The sequence below is a fragment of the Esox lucius genome, chromosome 5 (assembly GCF_011004845.1).
Source record: "Esox lucius isolate fEsoLuc1 chromosome 5, fEsoLuc1.pri, whole genome shotgun sequence".
Taxonomy (NCBI): domain Eukaryota; kingdom Metazoa; phylum Chordata; class Actinopteri; order Esociformes; family Esocidae; genus Esox; species Esox lucius.
This window is the reverse complement of record NC_047573.1, coordinates 5,119,345-5,136,867: the sequence shown is the minus strand read 5'-3', so window position 1 is coordinate 5,136,867 and position 17,523 is coordinate 5,119,345. Positions and strand designations below refer to the sequence as shown.

Genomic DNA, 17,523 nt, shown 5'->3' with positions numbered 1-17,523 from the left:
CTGATTATTAAGTTATGTTAGTACCCGTCACGGGACGTTTTGGAACAATAACCGTGATTTCCCTTTTGTTAAAATGCAGATGCACTTCGACAGATGTTATTCTTTCGGCTGCTTCACGTGATAACGTGTGCCCTTCCTTGTATCGTCTTTGCTATGCGTCACGTTTTCCTGTTAACATGACAACCTTCGATTTGGGACAAATTCGTGACACACACACACACACACAGAGAATGAGTTAAAGACACATCATGTTTTATTGCTTCATCTGGAGTGTGAATCCAGGTCTGACAGATATCGTCCTGAGGTTAGAAACATTAATTGGAGATCTCATACACGTTTTCTGATCCTTTACAGGAGAATGTGCTGCCCCTAAGCGGTGGGATTATGTCATCAACTAACGACCACGAGCTTTTCCAGTAATAGCATTACAGATGGTGGGTTACATCCAAATTGTACATTTTCATTTCACGAAGTTACTGATGATTATTCAACCGTGTTATTTTACAACAAAGAATATGAAGTTGTATCTAGAAACAGTAAGGAGTGCACACTGCTGGTTTAAATAAAACCATTGTAACTGGTTTACAATGACTGTGTAGCAACTACAAGTGCATAGTCAACTACCCGTAACATTCCTCCAATCCACGGTTGACATGGAAACCATCCGAACAGGGCTGACCTGTTCAGGTGTGTGTAACAGCTTGTTTTAGGTTCGGTGGTAAAATGACACACCGCGGAGAAAGACACGCACAGACAGAGCTGCTGTTGTGGGTGTGTCCTGTCTCGTTCATGTGCTATCAGAATCAACAACCCAGAGACTCAGGTCTAAAAATAAACTTCTGTTTTAAACCATATACAGTTAAACTGTTTATACAGAACTTCCAATTGTGATTTAAGGGGGCACACTCACGAACATTGGCACCAGCCAATTAAAAATGCCTGTGTCAGGTGATAGGACGCAATTCATCAGATAACGTGGGACGTTGGTTTGTGGGGAAAACATTTCAGCTCATCAAGAAGTTGATGAGGAATTTGTTGCTAGAAATAATCACTGCCATCTGCTGATGTTAGCATAAGGTGTGTGTGCCAGGTTATCTGATGAGACCAGCTGTCACCTGACAGAATGTAAAGCATTTTAATTGGCTGATGCTTTTCCTGATGTTCACAGGTATGCCCCTCCCCAGGGTTCCCTCATATCAGAGTAGCACATGAACAAAACATCACAGGCGCGAATCTGGAGGTCTGGGTGGTGTGTCCAAGTGCTGTTGCCGGGTTGGTTTCCACGGCAAGGAGTGTAGTCAAGCACTGAGGAAGGCGACAGCGGTGTCTCTTTCCTCCACCAGTTCGGTTGCCGTGGCGTCCATCTTGCATCGGGAGAAGTCGTTGATGGCCAGCCCTTCCACAATCTTCCACTGCTTGTCCTGTGGAAACAGACAACAGTAGAATAAATAAAAAGCAAGCAAGCATCACACTGCAACGAAGGGAAGAAAACATGGCTATTTTCCCTTGTACCAACACCGGTCCCAGTATTTCCCTGTCGGAGAACGCGTTCCTCCCTTTCCACCATTACAGCAGCTCAAGCAAATATCTCACGCATTGCAGGTGACATGGTGTTGGGGACATGTTACTGGTAGTTCTGTGGCAGCAGTTTTATGCTAGAAGGTTTCGAAGAACCTTGTTTTATTGGTCAGGGATTTTTTTCTTTTTCTTATGGCTCTCGCTATCCTCTGAAAATTAGCATTACCACAACAAACACTTAACGTTAGGCGGAAAATCGAGTCTGTAAATTCGAGTCAAATTAGAAAGGAAACAATTTCTAACGTACCTAATTGAAAAGCGTTGAAGGGGATAGAATGTCAATGTACTTTCTGAAAAAAAAAAATGTAATTGACCCTGTGCCGGTATGGACTCCTTTAGAGAGCAGAAGGTCCACCTCACCTTGATCTGAACAGGGAATGAGTAGATGAGGTCTTCAGGGACTGAATAGGAGTTACTGGTGGAATACACGCCCATGGAAACAAACTCGCCCTGTAAACACCAGAGAACAACAGGGATGAAGGCCTGAGTTCAGGAACTGTGGACACAAATCTACAGGCTTGGTACCTGGTTATCCATCTTCTACATAAAGTGTGCCATTTATACCCAGTGGTTTCACCAATCCAAATATTTTAAACCCATAACAGAACTCCACAAGGAGAGTGGAGGATTGGGATGCACTCAGTGTTCTTTTAATATGAGCGGTATCTATATCACATTAACTAAATGCCTTTCCTATGGTAATCGTCAATATTTAGGCAGAGTAAGACTTTAATTTTGTTACTGTCCCACCCAGCACAATGCAGACCCATAGGACCCCTCTTGGCTGACCTCAGGGGTGCCTGACCAGATGTCTCTCATGTGGTCACAGATGGCTTTGGCTGCAGACATGGCACTTGACAGCTTCCTGGCCGCGATGACCGCAGCACCTCTCTGCTGTACTGTCTGAGGGCGAGAGTTAAACACAGCCATATTTTTAATGAGTTTTAAAATGTTTCTTTTTTTTTTTAAGTATTTAAATAACTGTGAACCATGATGAATGTCTCCCTGGGTCAGTTGAGTAAACTCACAGAGATGAAGGCTCCTTTGAGCCAGTCGTCATCCTTGACGGCATCGAAGCAGGCCAAGTCTTTGCCCTCCTTGTTGACCTGGGAGTGGCGCAATAAATATCAATACTCAGATCACTGGTGCCTAACATTACATGAGAATAAACCTTTCCATATAGCTATTGAAAATCTGTTCTTATGCACAACACAGAGTGCCCCGAACTGCAAATTTGAAATGACAACAATAAAAAATAATAATAATGAAAAGGTCTGGAATGGCTCAATCTATGAAAGGGATTTTTCCGTGACTTGGACCAACTAACTAACAGATCAGAGTGCACTGTTGCTCTGTTTGTTCTGAAAAGATACAGCCCATGGGCTATGGGAAGGGCAGTGACTCACTGGGACAACTCTATGTAAACATGGTCCCGTGCCTTGATTCCATCATAGAACTGGTCAACCACATACAACAGTGATGTTGTGTTTGTGCTACACACTCCAGCCATTTCAGCCAATCAGCACCCGGGACTCAAACCAGGCGCCGTGGCGCTGTTCTACCTTGCAGTGATGGACATCGGGGTACTGGGTGGACGAGTGGTTGCCCCAGATAATCACGTTCTTCACACTGGTCGCTGGCACGCCACAGCGCATCGCAACCTGGTGGGGGGGGGGGGGGGGGGGGGGGGGGGAGATGTGAGTGAGGATGCTGTTCTGCTGCTGACTCATTGAGCCCCACACACACACCACAATGAAACACGGATTCCTGTGAGGTCCGGGACACCCACCTGGGAGCGGGCCCGGTTGTGATCCAGGCGGGTGAGGCAGGAGAAGTTCTCCTTGGGGATGGAAGGGGCTGACTTGGCTGCGATCAGGCAGTTGGTGTTGGCCGGGTTACCTACAACCAGAACCTGATACGGGCCAGGAGAGGTGCAGTTAAAACACACCTTCACGCACAGACAAGCACACGCCATTTCTCCCCCAGACTCCGTTCTTCACGCACACGCGTTTAAATCAAGGAGACCAATTCTGTGTTTACTGTCTATATACGGAGTAGTTGCATTTTATTGTTAATCCGTGTATCAGTGTCGATCAACTATTATATTCACTTTTAATATTCATCTGTTAATCATCTTGAAATTCATTTGTTGTACAAAATGTGCTGTGTAAATTCAGTGATTGTGCTGAATGAATTCAGTGCGAACTTGACTTCCAAATGAATTTCCTTCCAGTTTCCAGAACAAGGTCACTTATGGAAGAATGCAGTCAGTCCAGAGTACAGCCGACAGACACAAAAGCAGTCTGACAGTTCCTATGGTTTCCACAGTACTTCGTTTGGCATGGGTTGGGATATTCCCTTTTTTGGCTTACTTCCTGTTCTGCAGCGTTCTCCACATTGCTTTCATTTCATATGTACTTTTTAGATATCTAGCTGATTATGCAGCTATGGGAGTGTACACATACAGTGAGAACAAGTATTTGATACACTACTGTTTTTGCAAGTTTTGCAGGTTTTCCCACTTACAAAGCATGTAGAGGTCTAATTATTATCATAGGTACACTTCAACTGTGAGTGACGGAATCTAAAAAAAAGATCCTGAAAATCACATTGTATGATTTTTAAATAATTAATTTGCATTTTATTGCATGACATAAGCATTTGATACATCTGAAAAGCAGAACTTAATATCTGGTACAGAAACCTTTGTTTGCAATTACAGAGATCATACGTTTCCTGTAGTTCTTGACCAGGATTGCACACACTGCAGCAGGGATTTTGGCCCACTCCTCCATACAGACCTTCTCCAGATCCTTCAGGTTTCGGGGCTGTCGCTGGGCAATACGGACTTTCAGCTCCCTCCAAAGATTTTCTATTGGGTTCAGGTCTGGAGACTGGCTAGGCCACTCCAGGACCTTGAGATGCTTCTTACGCAGCCACTCCTTAGTTGCCCTGGCTGTGTGTTTCGGGTCGTTATGCTGGAAGACCCAGCCACGACCCATCTTCAATGCTCTTACTGAGGGAAGATCTCACGATACATGGCCCCATCCATCCTCCCTTCAATACAGTGCAGTCGTCCTGTCCCCCTTGCAGAAAAGCATTCCCAAAGAATGATGTTTCCACCTCCATGCTTCACAGTTGGGATGGTGTTCTTGGGGTTGTACTCATCCTTCTTCCTCCAAACACGGCGAGTGGAATTTAGTCCAAAAAGCTCTGTTTTTGTCTCATCAGACCACATGACCTTCTCCCATTCCTCCTTTGGCTCATCCAGATGGTCATTGGCAAACTTCAGACGGGCTTGGACATGCGCTGGCTTGAGCAGGGGGACCTTGTGTGCGCTGCAGGATTTTTATCCATGACGGCGTAGTGTGTTACTAATTGTTTTCTTTGAGACTGTGGTCCCAGCTCTCTCCTCAGGTCATTGACCAGGTCCTGCCATGTAGTTCTGGGCTGATCCCTCACCTTCCTCATGATCATTGATGTCCCACAAGTTGAGATCTTGCATGGAGCCCCAGACCGAGGGAGATTGACCATCATCTTGAATTTCTTCAATTTTCTAATAATTGCACCAACAGTTGTTGCCTTCTCACCAAGCTGCTTGCCCATTGTCCTGTAGCCCATCCCAGCCTTGTGCAGGTCTACAATTTTATCCCTGATGTCCTTACACAGCTTTCTGGTCTTGGCCATTGTGGAGAGGTTGGAGTCTGTTTGACTGAGTGTGTGGACAGGTGTCTTTTATACAGGTAATGAGTGGAGAACAGGAGGGCTTCTTAAAGAAAAACTAACAGGTCTGTGAGAGATGGAATTCTTACTGGTTGGTAGGTGATCAAATACTTATGTCATGCAATAAAATGCAAATTAATTATTTAATTGGTTTTCTGGATTTTTGTTTTAGATTCCGTCTCTCACAGTTAGAGTACATATGATAAAAATGACAGACCTCTACATGCTTTGTAAATAGGAAAACCTGCAAAAATCGTCAGTGTATCAAATACTTGTTAACCCCACTGTAGGTTGTCCTAATTCTAGGCCTCCCTTTGAAGCGAGTAGATTGGTGCGAGCATGACTGTAGGCAAGCCACGGCACATCCCACACAAACATACAAGAGGACAAAGTTTTGGAATGTTCTGCAAGAAATATTCCTTTTAAAAAAGTTAACATTTTAAATGAATGAAGCAAAGTGTCGCCTATCCCACTGTCTGTCTGTCTGTCTGTCCCCCGACTGTCAGGGTCTCCTGACAGACAAAATTGTCTGTTCCTCTGTCCCCGACTGTCCATCCATCAGTCTGTCTGTCCCTCAGCATACCAGTCATGATGCCCGCCCATCCCTGCCCGCCCGCCTCTCAGCCTCCACTCCCATCTCACCTTGACTGTCTTCTTGGCATACTTCTCCAGCGCGGCACCCTGGCTCTTAAAGATGGCCACATTAGCCTTGAGCAGGTCCTTCCTCTCCATGCCTTCTCTCCTGGGCATGGAGCCCACCAGGATGGCAGCGTCCAGGTCCTTGAAGGCCACCTCCTCCTTGTCTGTGGGAATCACCTCTGAAAACAAGTGGAGTCAACAAGAGTTTGTTCATTAGGTACGAAATGTAAAACCAAACCTTAGTAGCCAACAAGGAAACTGTAGTATCTGTAGTAACATATTGGACCTGAATATCACCACTTATATGGAAAAACATTAGCAAATGATTTACTACCAATCACATGCTGCCTTTCTCTGTACAACTGCATTCAAGTGTGGTTTTTCCTGTTTATTTTGATCTTGTCCCCAACCATCCTAAACTCATTGTCATCAGCTCAGTCACTATTTACTTTCATGGTCTTGTCCTTTATCACACTCTACTGGTAACTTTAAGCATTAAGTGTACTCAATTTATTCCATAACTGCTATGTATGTAAGTGTATACAGCTCCGGAAAACATTAAGAGACCACTGCACCTTTTGCTTTCCTGTGCAGTGGTCTCGTACTTTTTTCCCGGAGCTGTATATGCATGTCTGTTTACACACATACCAGAAATTTGAACATGTTTTATTTTGATATACAACTGTGTGTACCTCCACAGTCCATTCAGCTAGTTAGGGACAAAAAGGGCCAGTTGAAGACAGATTAAACCTAGTCTAGGACAAACAAAAACACAAGCTCAACGGAGTACTCTATTGAACTAGATATTTTGGTCCAAGACTAGGCTGTGAAACCGGCCTAAAGATTTTGGGCTTTGCTTAAATAGTTTCAGAATCATGGCCTCAATGGGAGAGTCGCCTCACCCTGTTAAACATGGTCTTTGCAAGACACACGCACACACACACGCGCACACACACACACACACACACACACACACACACACACACACAGCAGTAATACCGGGGCCTCCCATCGCCGAGGTGTGAACAAAGCAAGGACGTCACCATTAAAAACAGAAATACCAGGTCACCATGGAGATGGGCTGTTCACTGCAGCCTCAACATTGCATCAAAGCCGTGCTGCTGAGCACGATCACGGCGACCGGACAGGGAGAGGGAACACCCCGCACACCTGTCGAGGAACAGGCCTCCTTAGGGCCTCACGGTTCCCCGTCTCATACGATTGCCGCAAAACACAAACGCGACTGTACTGTGCGTTAGAACGGCACAGTCCAAATCCAGGCCTTCAGGCTCATTAACCCAGAAATGTTGTCTTGTTACCTTTCAGCAGCGGGAGAGCACAGTCCTGCAGCTCCATCACTACTCCATCCAGGACCGGTAGCATGGGTGTGATGTCCAGCAGAACCAGGCAGATGGGCTGAGAGGACATGAAATCACAGTTATTACATCAACACAAGTCTCCTCAGGCGTGTACAGAAACGCCTCGAGTGAAGCCTCTGTAGTCAGGGTTAAGTGGGCATGTCAGCCCTCTGTCTTCTACTCTCACCTCAGGGTCAAGGCAGGTACAACATTGTCACGTTGATGTGTGTGTGTGTGTGTGTGTGTGTGTGTGTGTGTGTGTGTGTGTGTGTGAGAGAGTGAGTGGGTGTTAGCGTGCACATTAGCATGTCTTTTTCCCCCAGGAGCTGGTCAGCTCAATCCTGTAGTTTGCCCGTCGATCATGGTGATACACTGGGACATTGGTCATGGTGCCCCATCAAGCGCACTACTTTTGACCAGGCTACGAAACGCACTGCTGTGGAATAGGACATCATTTAAGCCACTCCCAAACGCTGGGAAACACCTAATGGGATGAGCTGGGAGATGTCTTAAAGCATGTAAACCACTAAGCTCCTCTACTTTACCTGATCTTTGCCGAACACATCTCCCTTGGCAATGCCGAACAGTAAGGAGTAGGCGATCTGCCCGGCGGCACCAGTCACCAGGACACGAATGGGTTCAGCAGACTGCAACACAACATATGGATACAGAAAGGTCAGGATTATTCCCTAGGGGTCAATACATTTTGGCTGTTTTAACAGACACTCTAACCCAGAGCTAATTAGTCTCCAGTCCCCAATTTCATCCATTTGGTAGTGAAAAAAATACAACCCAGGCCAGACTGATTGTTTGATAGCCCTTCTCATCGCAACGTATTTTGGAGACAAGCGTTTCATTACACGCACAACAACATTTTCTACAGTGTGTGTGTGTGTGTCTCAAATACAACTCTGAAGCTTCAGGGGCAAATTCCTATTCGAGGGAAATGTACTCAAGCACCACCTTTCAGTGTAAATAGTCTTCATTTGGGAAAACTAGTAAGTTAAAGACATTTTAGACGTTGTCGTACAATCCTAGTCACGTACTTTCAGTGAGCTAGTACTGGAAAAACAGCACACACATACAATCTAAAATTGGAGAGAGACAACTGTAAGAAACTGTGCACACCAAAACACGAGAAACAGTGACACTTGCTACTAGACAATACCTGTACAGGCGAGAACCCCGGAACTGTAGCCTAGTACTCCAACAATACAACCCCTTTGGAATTGTGTCCGCAAAATCGGGTAGGAGTGGGATTTATAACTCACGAGGTAAGCCACGCTGAAATTAAAAATAGAACCCACCACCTCCAACCAGTTTGACCTTCCCATTACGTAACACGTCGGCCTTTTAAACTGTTAGAATCGTCTTTCCCATTCATTCGAACTTTGAAAACCAGCTAGCTAGGCTACGATGATTTTTTTCATTCATTCATTTATTCATTCATTCAACCATTTTCGTATCAACTATGAACAAAGTTCAAAACAAGAACGTAAATTTTGCAGGAGAGACAAAAACGCCACACGCTATACCATAGTTATTTTACAGCTAGATTGGGTTACATTTACAAAGATATTCTCACATTTTGAAAAGGTTCAAGGAAATGTTGATTTGCATAAAGCACATGACGTTAAAACGTAGGAATTTGACTGGCACATTCCCAACAATAGGGTTCATTTTAACATATCTTTAAACAACATAACAATCACGTCCAAAAACACGCATACAAAAAAGTTTACTTGGTCCACAGCAACAGAACACGCACTGGGGCTCTAAATAAGGGTAGTAGCAACAGTAACCAGCTAACCAGCAGGATTAGTTGCAGGCAACGAGCAAACGAAATGTCACCTTTTTGTCATCGTAGCTGGTGACTGCGGTTACCATATTAATAAAGGTAATGTTTTTGTAAGCAAACTTAATAAAACGTTTTGATAGTACCACTTACCATCTTTGTATGATAGCTTTGACTGTTCTCTTCAACTTTACATGCAACAGGAGGTCACCCCTATTTTTTTTAAAGCCGAGTGGTCATGCGGTGGCAGAGAAACTTTCAGGAAGATAGGAAACACTGGAATGTGTCTCGCAGTTCATTCAGATCAACCTGGGGCAAGGAGTACCCTTCAATGACTCAATTGGCGCTCCCTTAAAAAAATAAACATTGTGTGATTTACTTGAAAAAAAAATGAATATTTGATTCATACCCTGGTTTTATATGAGGGGACGATTATGTTCGTAACTCCTGCCAAATCATGACAACCTGAATACGATTGGTTGACATTCTGCTAAGAGGGAGCTATATCCGTTCCTCCATTTAAGTCGTTTGTGTTTCGTATCTCCTTCTTCATAAAATCTCTGGCAGTGGCCATGCTCTACAAAATCTATGCCTCTTGGGAAATGTAGTATAACAACCCTGCAGTTGTATGTGTTGACAAAGGAATACAGAACTACTTTACCCATAAATTATTATATAAATGAACTTGTATTTAAACTGTGTTCTGTATTTTCCATTTATTGACGAATGTATTTCGTTGAAAGAAAGGTACATTTTCGTTCATAGATAGTTGTCACTAAGTTCTTAAAACATTTTTATGGAACTTCTCGCGCGAGCCACAGGTGTCGAGAAGTCAATGTCTGTTCATTCCTCGCGAGAACAATGTAAACTCGCTTTCACGTGATAGCAAATTTATTTGCCGAACATATCAATGTGTTAGTATTACAATTGTCCAACATTATTATTATAATAAACACGGCAAATACATATACACACATATATATATATATATATATATATATACACACACTAAATGGCCATGGTACGTCATCAGCCACGTTAATGGTCGCTGATGCTAGCAAGCTAGATTTCTAAAACCGCTTTAATATGTAGGGTGAAGCTTGTGGTTGCCTAGACACAGCAGCACTCAAATCCCCACTCCGCAAAAAAAATCTACAGCTAGCCTTGCCTTGCTAGCAAGATTGCTAAGTGGTCTTGGATATTTGTGAAGGTTTGGATGTTTGTATAATGGAACACGTCGGAATGGTCATTGCAGCCTGAAAACCTGCCCGCCACTAAAGCAGCCCATAACATGCTATTGGTACTAGGAACAGTTATAATGACAAAACATAGTTAACGAGTTATAAGATGATCAGACTGGCCACAACTGGTCAAAGTATTCCTTCAACCTTGGTGTGATTTCGTATCCGTGGGAACTTGGACTCCTCAGCGTTAATAGGGAGGTAAGTTGATTCAGGCATGTTTTCAGGAAACTTTTGATCCAACAATAAAATGGCATTGTGTTTTGTACTGCTCGACGTCTGGGTACGAAGGAAAAAGTGAGTGATTTTCTGATTGTCTATTTCACTTTGAATTGTTAATTTAATTACATGTATTGTGTTTTTTGCACTTGTTTTGCAAACCAAAAACAAGTTTCTTAAGCCCCATTTAATAAGAGAAGATTATGTAGAAAGATGAATGCCTCTACACCACAGAAGTAAAAAGTGTGTAACATTGACTTCAACCCAACTTGGGTATTTAATTGACTAGACGAGCTAGAATTTAGATACCTGAGGGGCTCTCCAGATAATACAGGAAGTTAAAAATGTACTCTGCCACACTGCCTGCCCCTATACAACCACATCTTCAACTGAATACCCTCAAACAGCCAGGCGTTTCCATTTTGTTTTATTACGTGGAGAGTGTGTGCGTGTGCATGTGTGTAAGAGTCAGACAATCCTAGTGATTAATATTACATTACTCATTACAGGCTCATTACATCGGTGGGACAAAGGGACCAGGGTTTTAAGTTACATTCTTATCGACCCCTGATTATGTACACACTTATAGCAGGCCAGACCGTCTTCTGTGCCACTGCATTTGACATGCAGCCATTTCAGTGATGCTTCCTAACGAGGTTGGCGAAATGTCCATTTAAATTCCAGTCAATTCCCTAAGTTCTAATTCGCTTCAGTGCCTTTTAATTAGAATTTGGAATTTGGTTTACCTTGTCAATTGACTGTTATTGAAATAAGATCTTTGCATAGGTTCTGCACACCCTCCCCTGCTATCCTCACATTGGGCCATCTTCGTTTTCTTCTACATATCTTTGATTTAAGCATTATAGATTGCATTACCGATGGATAAAATGGGACTTGTTTTTATTTTAAATGTAATCTCTAGCCGGAACATCCTCTCCTGTTTGTAATTCGGTTTGTTATAACATTCTGGTGACTTTCAATAAATTCCATGTTTTTTTTCCATCAGAAATCCTGGTTGGGGGATTCTGGATGTCCTGCTTTATTCCCTCCTTAGTCTTGGAATCATACTACTGTGATTTCATTTGTGTGTGTCACTATGGTGGCTTAGAGGGAGGTTTTACTGTGTTGTTTGTTTATTGTGTCCACAAAAGTTTAGTGATGCCCATTGGTTACACCCATGCTGATCAGGCCACACCCATGCTGATCAGGCCACACCCATGCTGATCAGGCCACACCCATGCTGATCAGGCCACACCCATACTGGTCAGGCCACACCCATACTGGTCAGGCCACACCCATACTGGTCAGGCCACACCCATACTGGTCAGGCCACACCCATACTGGTCAGGCCACACCCATACTGGTCAGGCCACACCCATGCTGATCAGGCCACACCTTGGCACACCCACACGACAGGAGCAAAACAAACTGCAGGAGTTGTAGAGATCCTTCCTAGTACAACCATAGCTTCTCCATACATAGCCACTGGACACTTCTAGGCCTACATTTCTACATCTACAAATCACACGTAGGCCAAAAGGTACCATCTCAAAAGGCTCATTGTGAGGTGATTCTTGGAGGTGTTGGAAGCAGCTGACTCTGCTGTTACAACATCCGTTTCCCATGATAAAGAGGGACTGTTAGAGCCTGTTCTATGTGTGTAGGGGGAGCTCCCCTGACCTGACCATCTTTTAACGTATTTGTCACTAGTGTTTTCAGCTTTAGGCAATATCCTATATCCCCATAACAACAATTTTGAATGTAATTCAAAACCATGCTATGAAGATTAGCTTCTTATGACTTCTTATTGATTTCTTACAGAGCGTATTTTGACATTTCAAGATTTCCACTCAGCGCCACAGCTGCTATTTTACATGTCTCTTACCCGTGTTTGTTTTTTGTCTTGGCCAGTCATCCTTGCTGTGTTGGGGATTAGGGGGATTATGCACAGTGTGTCTGTAAAGAGAAAACCATAACAAAACCAAAAGACAACCAAGCTGGTGATAATATCTGGAGCCAGTTTGCCAGAGAGTCTGGACACCTCTGGTGTGTGCTGTGAAAACAAGCGGTATTCAGTTAGTTTTTTTCCTCCCACCTGGCAAGTCCACACCTGCAGCTCCAAGAGAGATGTGAGCTCCGATTGTTAGGGCTCACACATGGGCACGCGCACACGCACACGCACACGCACACGCACACACACACACAGACATATATATTGACCTCCGATGCTTGAAGCTGTCATGAGAAAGGTCTAGATAAGTGTGTCCTCCTTCCCTGCTATCTTTCCCTCTCTTCTCTCCTCTTCCCTCCTGATCTCATCCTTCTCTTCCTTTCCTCCCTCCTACGCTCTCTCTCCCATTTTCCCATCTCTTTCGTTATTCATCTTCCTCCTGCCCCCCCCCCCATCCTCTTCTGCCCTCCTCCATTCTCTCTCTCTTCACCTCCTCCCCTCCTCCTCCCTGTCCTCTGTTCATCCCTTGTGATTGCGGCCCGGTGACCCTACATTCAGATAGGGGGAGGGACCGTGGAGGGCAGGCCGTAGCTATCATCCTTATCTGCCTCTCAGCCCGGATGGCCTAGCGTTCCGTAACCCGCCCCTGATAGCAGCGCCATTGGCTGCGCACACCGCGTCCCGACCGGCGCGCTCTTCCCCGGGGCGTCGCTGTGCACTTCCCTGGGCCTGCAGGAGGGCGCCTTCCACTGGAGAAGCGCGCCGTTTGGGACACGGCCTGTCCGCCTCCCCTGCGTCGGATTATATCATTGTCACCACTATCGGTATCTCCTCCAGACATCGCCGCCGCCACCTCCATTACCCACCCCTCCCACCCCATCTGCCGTTCCACAATGCATTGCGTGGTTGCGTGGTTGCATGTTCTCTTGAGATCTTGATTTCAGATGAGGGCGGGGCTGATGGAAGATTGCGAAGGATTAAGACCCGCGTAGGGGCTGCATTCACAAAGAACAGAAGGGCTGATCCGGGATCTGTTTTTTTTAAATTTATTTTGGTTTTATAGATCATTATGACAGCGGCATAGAGGTGTCATGGGGTGGTTGTTCTACTCTTGGAGACATGTTGTTCTACTCTTGGAGACATGTTGTTCTACTCTTGGAGACATGTTGTTCTACTCTTGGAGACATGTTGTTCTACTCTTGGAGACATGTTGTTCTTCTCTTACAGACATGTTGTTCTACTCTTAGAGACATGTTGTTCTACTCTTGGAGACATGTTGTTCTTCTCTTACAGACATGTTGTTCTACTCTTAGAGACATGTTGCCCAGGACAACGTGGTGTTTCATCACTTGACGCGGTCCGGTAGCGGGCAGGTAGTGGCTCAGTTGTTTGGTGTTGTGTTGGTGAGCTCCATGCATCCCGCTGTCATTGAGTGGTGGGTAAATGTAGTAGCCTCGTGACAACACTAGGTGTCAGTGTTGGGCTGTGTTGATTTCAGCTGTGTGTCTCATCTACCTGAGAATGTCCAGTTGCTAGTTCTGGATGCTGTGTCACAAATGGCACCTTGTTCCTCATAGGGCTGTGGTGAGATGTAGTATACACTACGTTGTGAATAGGGGGCCCATTGGGATGCATACGGCAACGGACAGAAGAACAAACACAGCATTTTATTGATCAGCAAGTTGCGTTACTGATCACATGCCGAACCTTAATGGACACAACAGATGTTGAATGGGGATACTTACAATGAATGAGAGAAGTCAATTATTGGTCATGTCATTTCTAAAACCTTAATTTTTCAGGTCAATAAGATGGATAGTGCATTTTGTATGAAAATGTTTCATTTTACATTTACTAAGTAATTCAGAGCAACTTACAGTAAGTAGTAAGTGCATACATTTCCGACGTGGTCCCCAATGGGACTTGAACCCACAACTTCTGCTGTTGCACGTGCCCTGCTCCTGTCAACTCCACAGCTAACGCCGGGGGACTGCTGTTGTGTGAAGAAACAAGTATTCCAAGCTCTCTGTAAGAGCCATGAAATATCAGTGACTGAAATTCTCTGGTACTTGGCCATCTACGCTACAGACGATAGTAATGAACATGCTTTCATTTGGAATATGTAAATTGTATTCAGCCTGTTGGCCTGTACATGGTACAGGCAGGCATCAGTCCCCCAAAAGTAGAACATAAGTTTACAGATGAATAATACATCTTTTTATATATTATTCTTTTATTTGTATTTTTTATTATGTCTTAGCCATTCACCTCTGTAAGTTTTTATGAACAATATGGCTTATAAAGTATGTGGCGTGTATATGTGGATTCATGGTTTAGAAGGGAGCTGGGCAAGGCTTCTATTGTAATAACTGTCCTTTACCCTATCATTTTTGGGACCAAAGATTAAGTAGTGGCTACATGTATTTAGATAGGGGACTTCTAGCTGGCTACATCAGAACGCTCCACTGTCTTGTCTTCAACCACTCCCAAGACCCGTTTGAAGTGTGTTTGAGTTCAATCAATCAATCAATCAATCAAATGTATTTATAAAGCCCTTTTTACAACAGCAGTTGTGACAAAGTGCTTTTACAGAGACACCCGGCCTTAAACCCCAAGGAGCAAACAACAGTAGTGTTGAATTTCAGTGGCTAGGAAAAACTCCCTAAGAAGGCCGAATTTTAGGAAGAAACCTAGAGAGGACCCAGGCTCAGAGGGGTGACCAGTCCTCTTCTGGCTGTGCCGGGTGAGATATTTAGAGTCCAATTGGAATAATTAATAAATGCATGTGGGCTAAATCCAGAGTCTATTTAAATTTAGACTAGGTTAGAAGTATGACCAGATGGACAAGGACAGGGACAGCAACGGGCCCCCCAAACCAGGTACTCCGCAGGTGTGGACCAGGACCTCATGTCCTCCTAAAGTTTAAAACGGGAGGTGACTGGGAAAATTCAATCAACAATGATTTAAAGTGGAGAAGGAGAACTTTGTGGGGAAGGAGAACTGACCCTACTCCCCTGGCACAATAATATAGCAGCGTAAGACCTTGGAACTGCGTAAGACCTTGGAAGACCCATGACCTTTGACGAGACCCAGGTTCTGACAACTGGGTTCAACATTGCTCTCCAAAATGCCTTGGTATTCTCCGGATTTCGTGATGCCATGCACTCGTTCAGGGACCCAGTGCCAGAGGAGGCAAAGCAAACCACAAACATCACTTAACCCCCTCCATGTTTGACTATGGTGAAGGCGTTCTTTTCTCTCTCTCTCTCTCTCTCATTTTGTTTACTGTAAACATAAAGATGGTGTGCTTTACCAAATAGCTTAAATTTGATCTCGTCAGTCCACAGAACATTCTCCCCAAAGGGTTGTGTCATGTTCAGGTGTGTTTTGGCAAATTACAGTCAGGTTTTCTTATGTCTTTCTCTCAGCAGTGTGGTTGTCCTTGGTCTCCTGCCATACAGCCCCCTTCCATTGAGTTGTTGACGGTTGGTGTGAGTTGAAACTGTCTTGCTTTGTATCTGAAGGGTATCCATCAATGTGTCTCGTGCAGCAACGTCCAGGGAGGTGGGCCCACGGCATGGGCCGTAAACGCCAGTACATCAGGGGCGGCATGGGCCGTAAACGCCCGTTCATCAGGGGCGGCATGGGCCGTAAACCCCCGTTCATCAGGGGCGGCATGGGCCGTAAACGCCCGTTCATCAGGGGCGGCATGGGCCGTAAACGCCCGTTCATCAGGGACGGCATGGGCCGTAAACGCCCGTACATCAGGGGCGGCATGGGCCGTAAACGCCCGTACATCAGGGGCGGCATGGGCCTTAAACGCCCGTACATCAGGGGCGGCATGGGCCGTAAACGCCCGTACATCAGGGACGGCATGGGCCGTAAACGCCCGTACATCAGGGACGGCATGGCCCGTAAACGCCCGTACATCAGGGACGGCATGGGCCGTAAACGCCCGTACATCAGGGACGGCATGGGCCGTAAACGCCCGTACATCAGGGGCGGCATGGGCCTTAAACCCCTGTACATCAGGGGCGGCATGGGCCGTAAACGCCCGTACATCAGGGGCGGCATGGGCCTTAAACCCCTGTACATCAGGGGCGGCATGGGCCGTAAACGCCCGTACATCAGGGGCGGCATGGGCCGTAAACGCCCGTACATCAGGGGCGGCATGGGCCGTAAACTCCTTGATAGCTTTTATTAATGTGGAAACGTACATCAGGGTCTCTGGGGTTTGTCCTGTAGCCTTGACATCATATGTGCTTTCCAGGCCATTTTAGCACTTTGTGGAATAAGTTAAGATTTAGTAAATTATTCTGTTTCTTTTCTTTTTGTTCACCTGCAAACCAATCAAATACATATGTGAACATTTTTGTTTTTAGAATTTCAACAGTTTTCTAAAATAAACGGTGCATTATTTGAAAATATTGCAAGTTTGCCACAACTCCACGTGTGGAGAAATGACCACTGAGAAGCACTGCTGTAAATGGGGGAGGGGGGGGGGGGGACAGACAGGGATGATCCTACTTAAATGGCTTTAAACCAGAAACTGCCTTCAGTTGAGTTCCCCTTGAGCTGTTCTGATTGTCTTGCTGAGCGTTTAAGACAACAAGGCGTTGGCTGCAGGGGTCTGACCATCGGCTCCTTCCTCGCCTTGATCTGCCACTCACGCACCAGCCCGAAACCCGAGCACGTTCCAAACAGGTTGGTGTCCTGAACACCCCCCACCTCCACCCCCACAGCCTATTCAGGGCACTGCTTCCGTCCTTAACCCTTCGGGGGACGTGGGCACCCTGGTTGAAAAGGACTGCACTATTAACTGTAGGGAGCGATTGGGGACACAAGCAGTCTAGAAAAGAATGTCAGGATAATGACCTCATAATGACCTCAGGCGTTCACACACACACAAACGCAAACACACACATACATACACTTGGCAGAGCTACAGAAAAAATCTAAATACATAATATCTTGTTTTCTCTTCTGACGTGTGTGTTCAACGGCTTCACCTCTCTCTCT

At 45.2% G+C, this 17,523-nt stretch overlaps 2 protein-coding genes across 5 annotated transcripts in view; one reads left to right on the top strand and one right to left on the bottom strand.

Annotated features, from left to right (window-relative positions):
• Nucleotides 1–231: 231 nt before the first annotated feature.
• Nucleotides 232–9,367, bottom strand: mdh1ab (malate dehydrogenase 1Ab, NAD (soluble)). The gene is made up of 10 exons (XM_010867587.5): nt 9,247–9,367; nt 7,844–7,945; nt 7,260–7,356; nt 5,944–6,119; nt 3,368–3,490; nt 3,141–3,239; nt 2,607–2,684; nt 2,368–2,481; nt 1,939–2,028; nt 232–1,421 (listed from the first exon to the last, which is right to left on the bottom strand). Exons 1-10 carry the CDS (start codon nt 9,247–9,249, stop codon nt 1,299–1,301), a joined length of 1,005 nt encoding a protein of 334 aa, XP_010865889.2. The 5' UTR covers nt 9,250–9,367; the 3' UTR covers nt 232–1,298.
• Nucleotides 9,368–10,047: 680 nt separating this feature from the next.
• wdpcp (WD repeat containing planar cell polarity effector) overlaps nt 10,048–17,523 on the top strand; it is a 72,853-nt gene continuing 65,377 nt past the window's right edge. The window contains exon 1 of one of the 4 annotated variants that reach the window (XM_029120029.2): nt 10,048–10,535. The gene's annotated coding sequence lies outside the window, so the exon portion shown is untranslated. The remainder of the gene's footprint in view (nt 10,536–17,523) is intronic. The other 3 variants (XM_029120032.2, XM_029120030.2, XM_029120031.2) reach the window with 3 other exon arrangements.

Bases quoted from the DNA above. Each gene is read 5' to 3' on its own strand.
- mdh1ab (XM_010867587.5), bottom strand. The intron at 7,357-7,843 runs GTAAAGTAGAGG...ATGTCCTCTCAG, and splicing joins ATGTGTTCGGCAAAGATCAG to CCCATCTGCCTGGTTCTGCT. The intron at 3,491-5,943 runs GTGAGATGGGAG...GGCCCGTATCAG, and splicing joins ATGCCAAGAAGACAGTCAAG to GTTCTGGTTGTAGGTAACCC.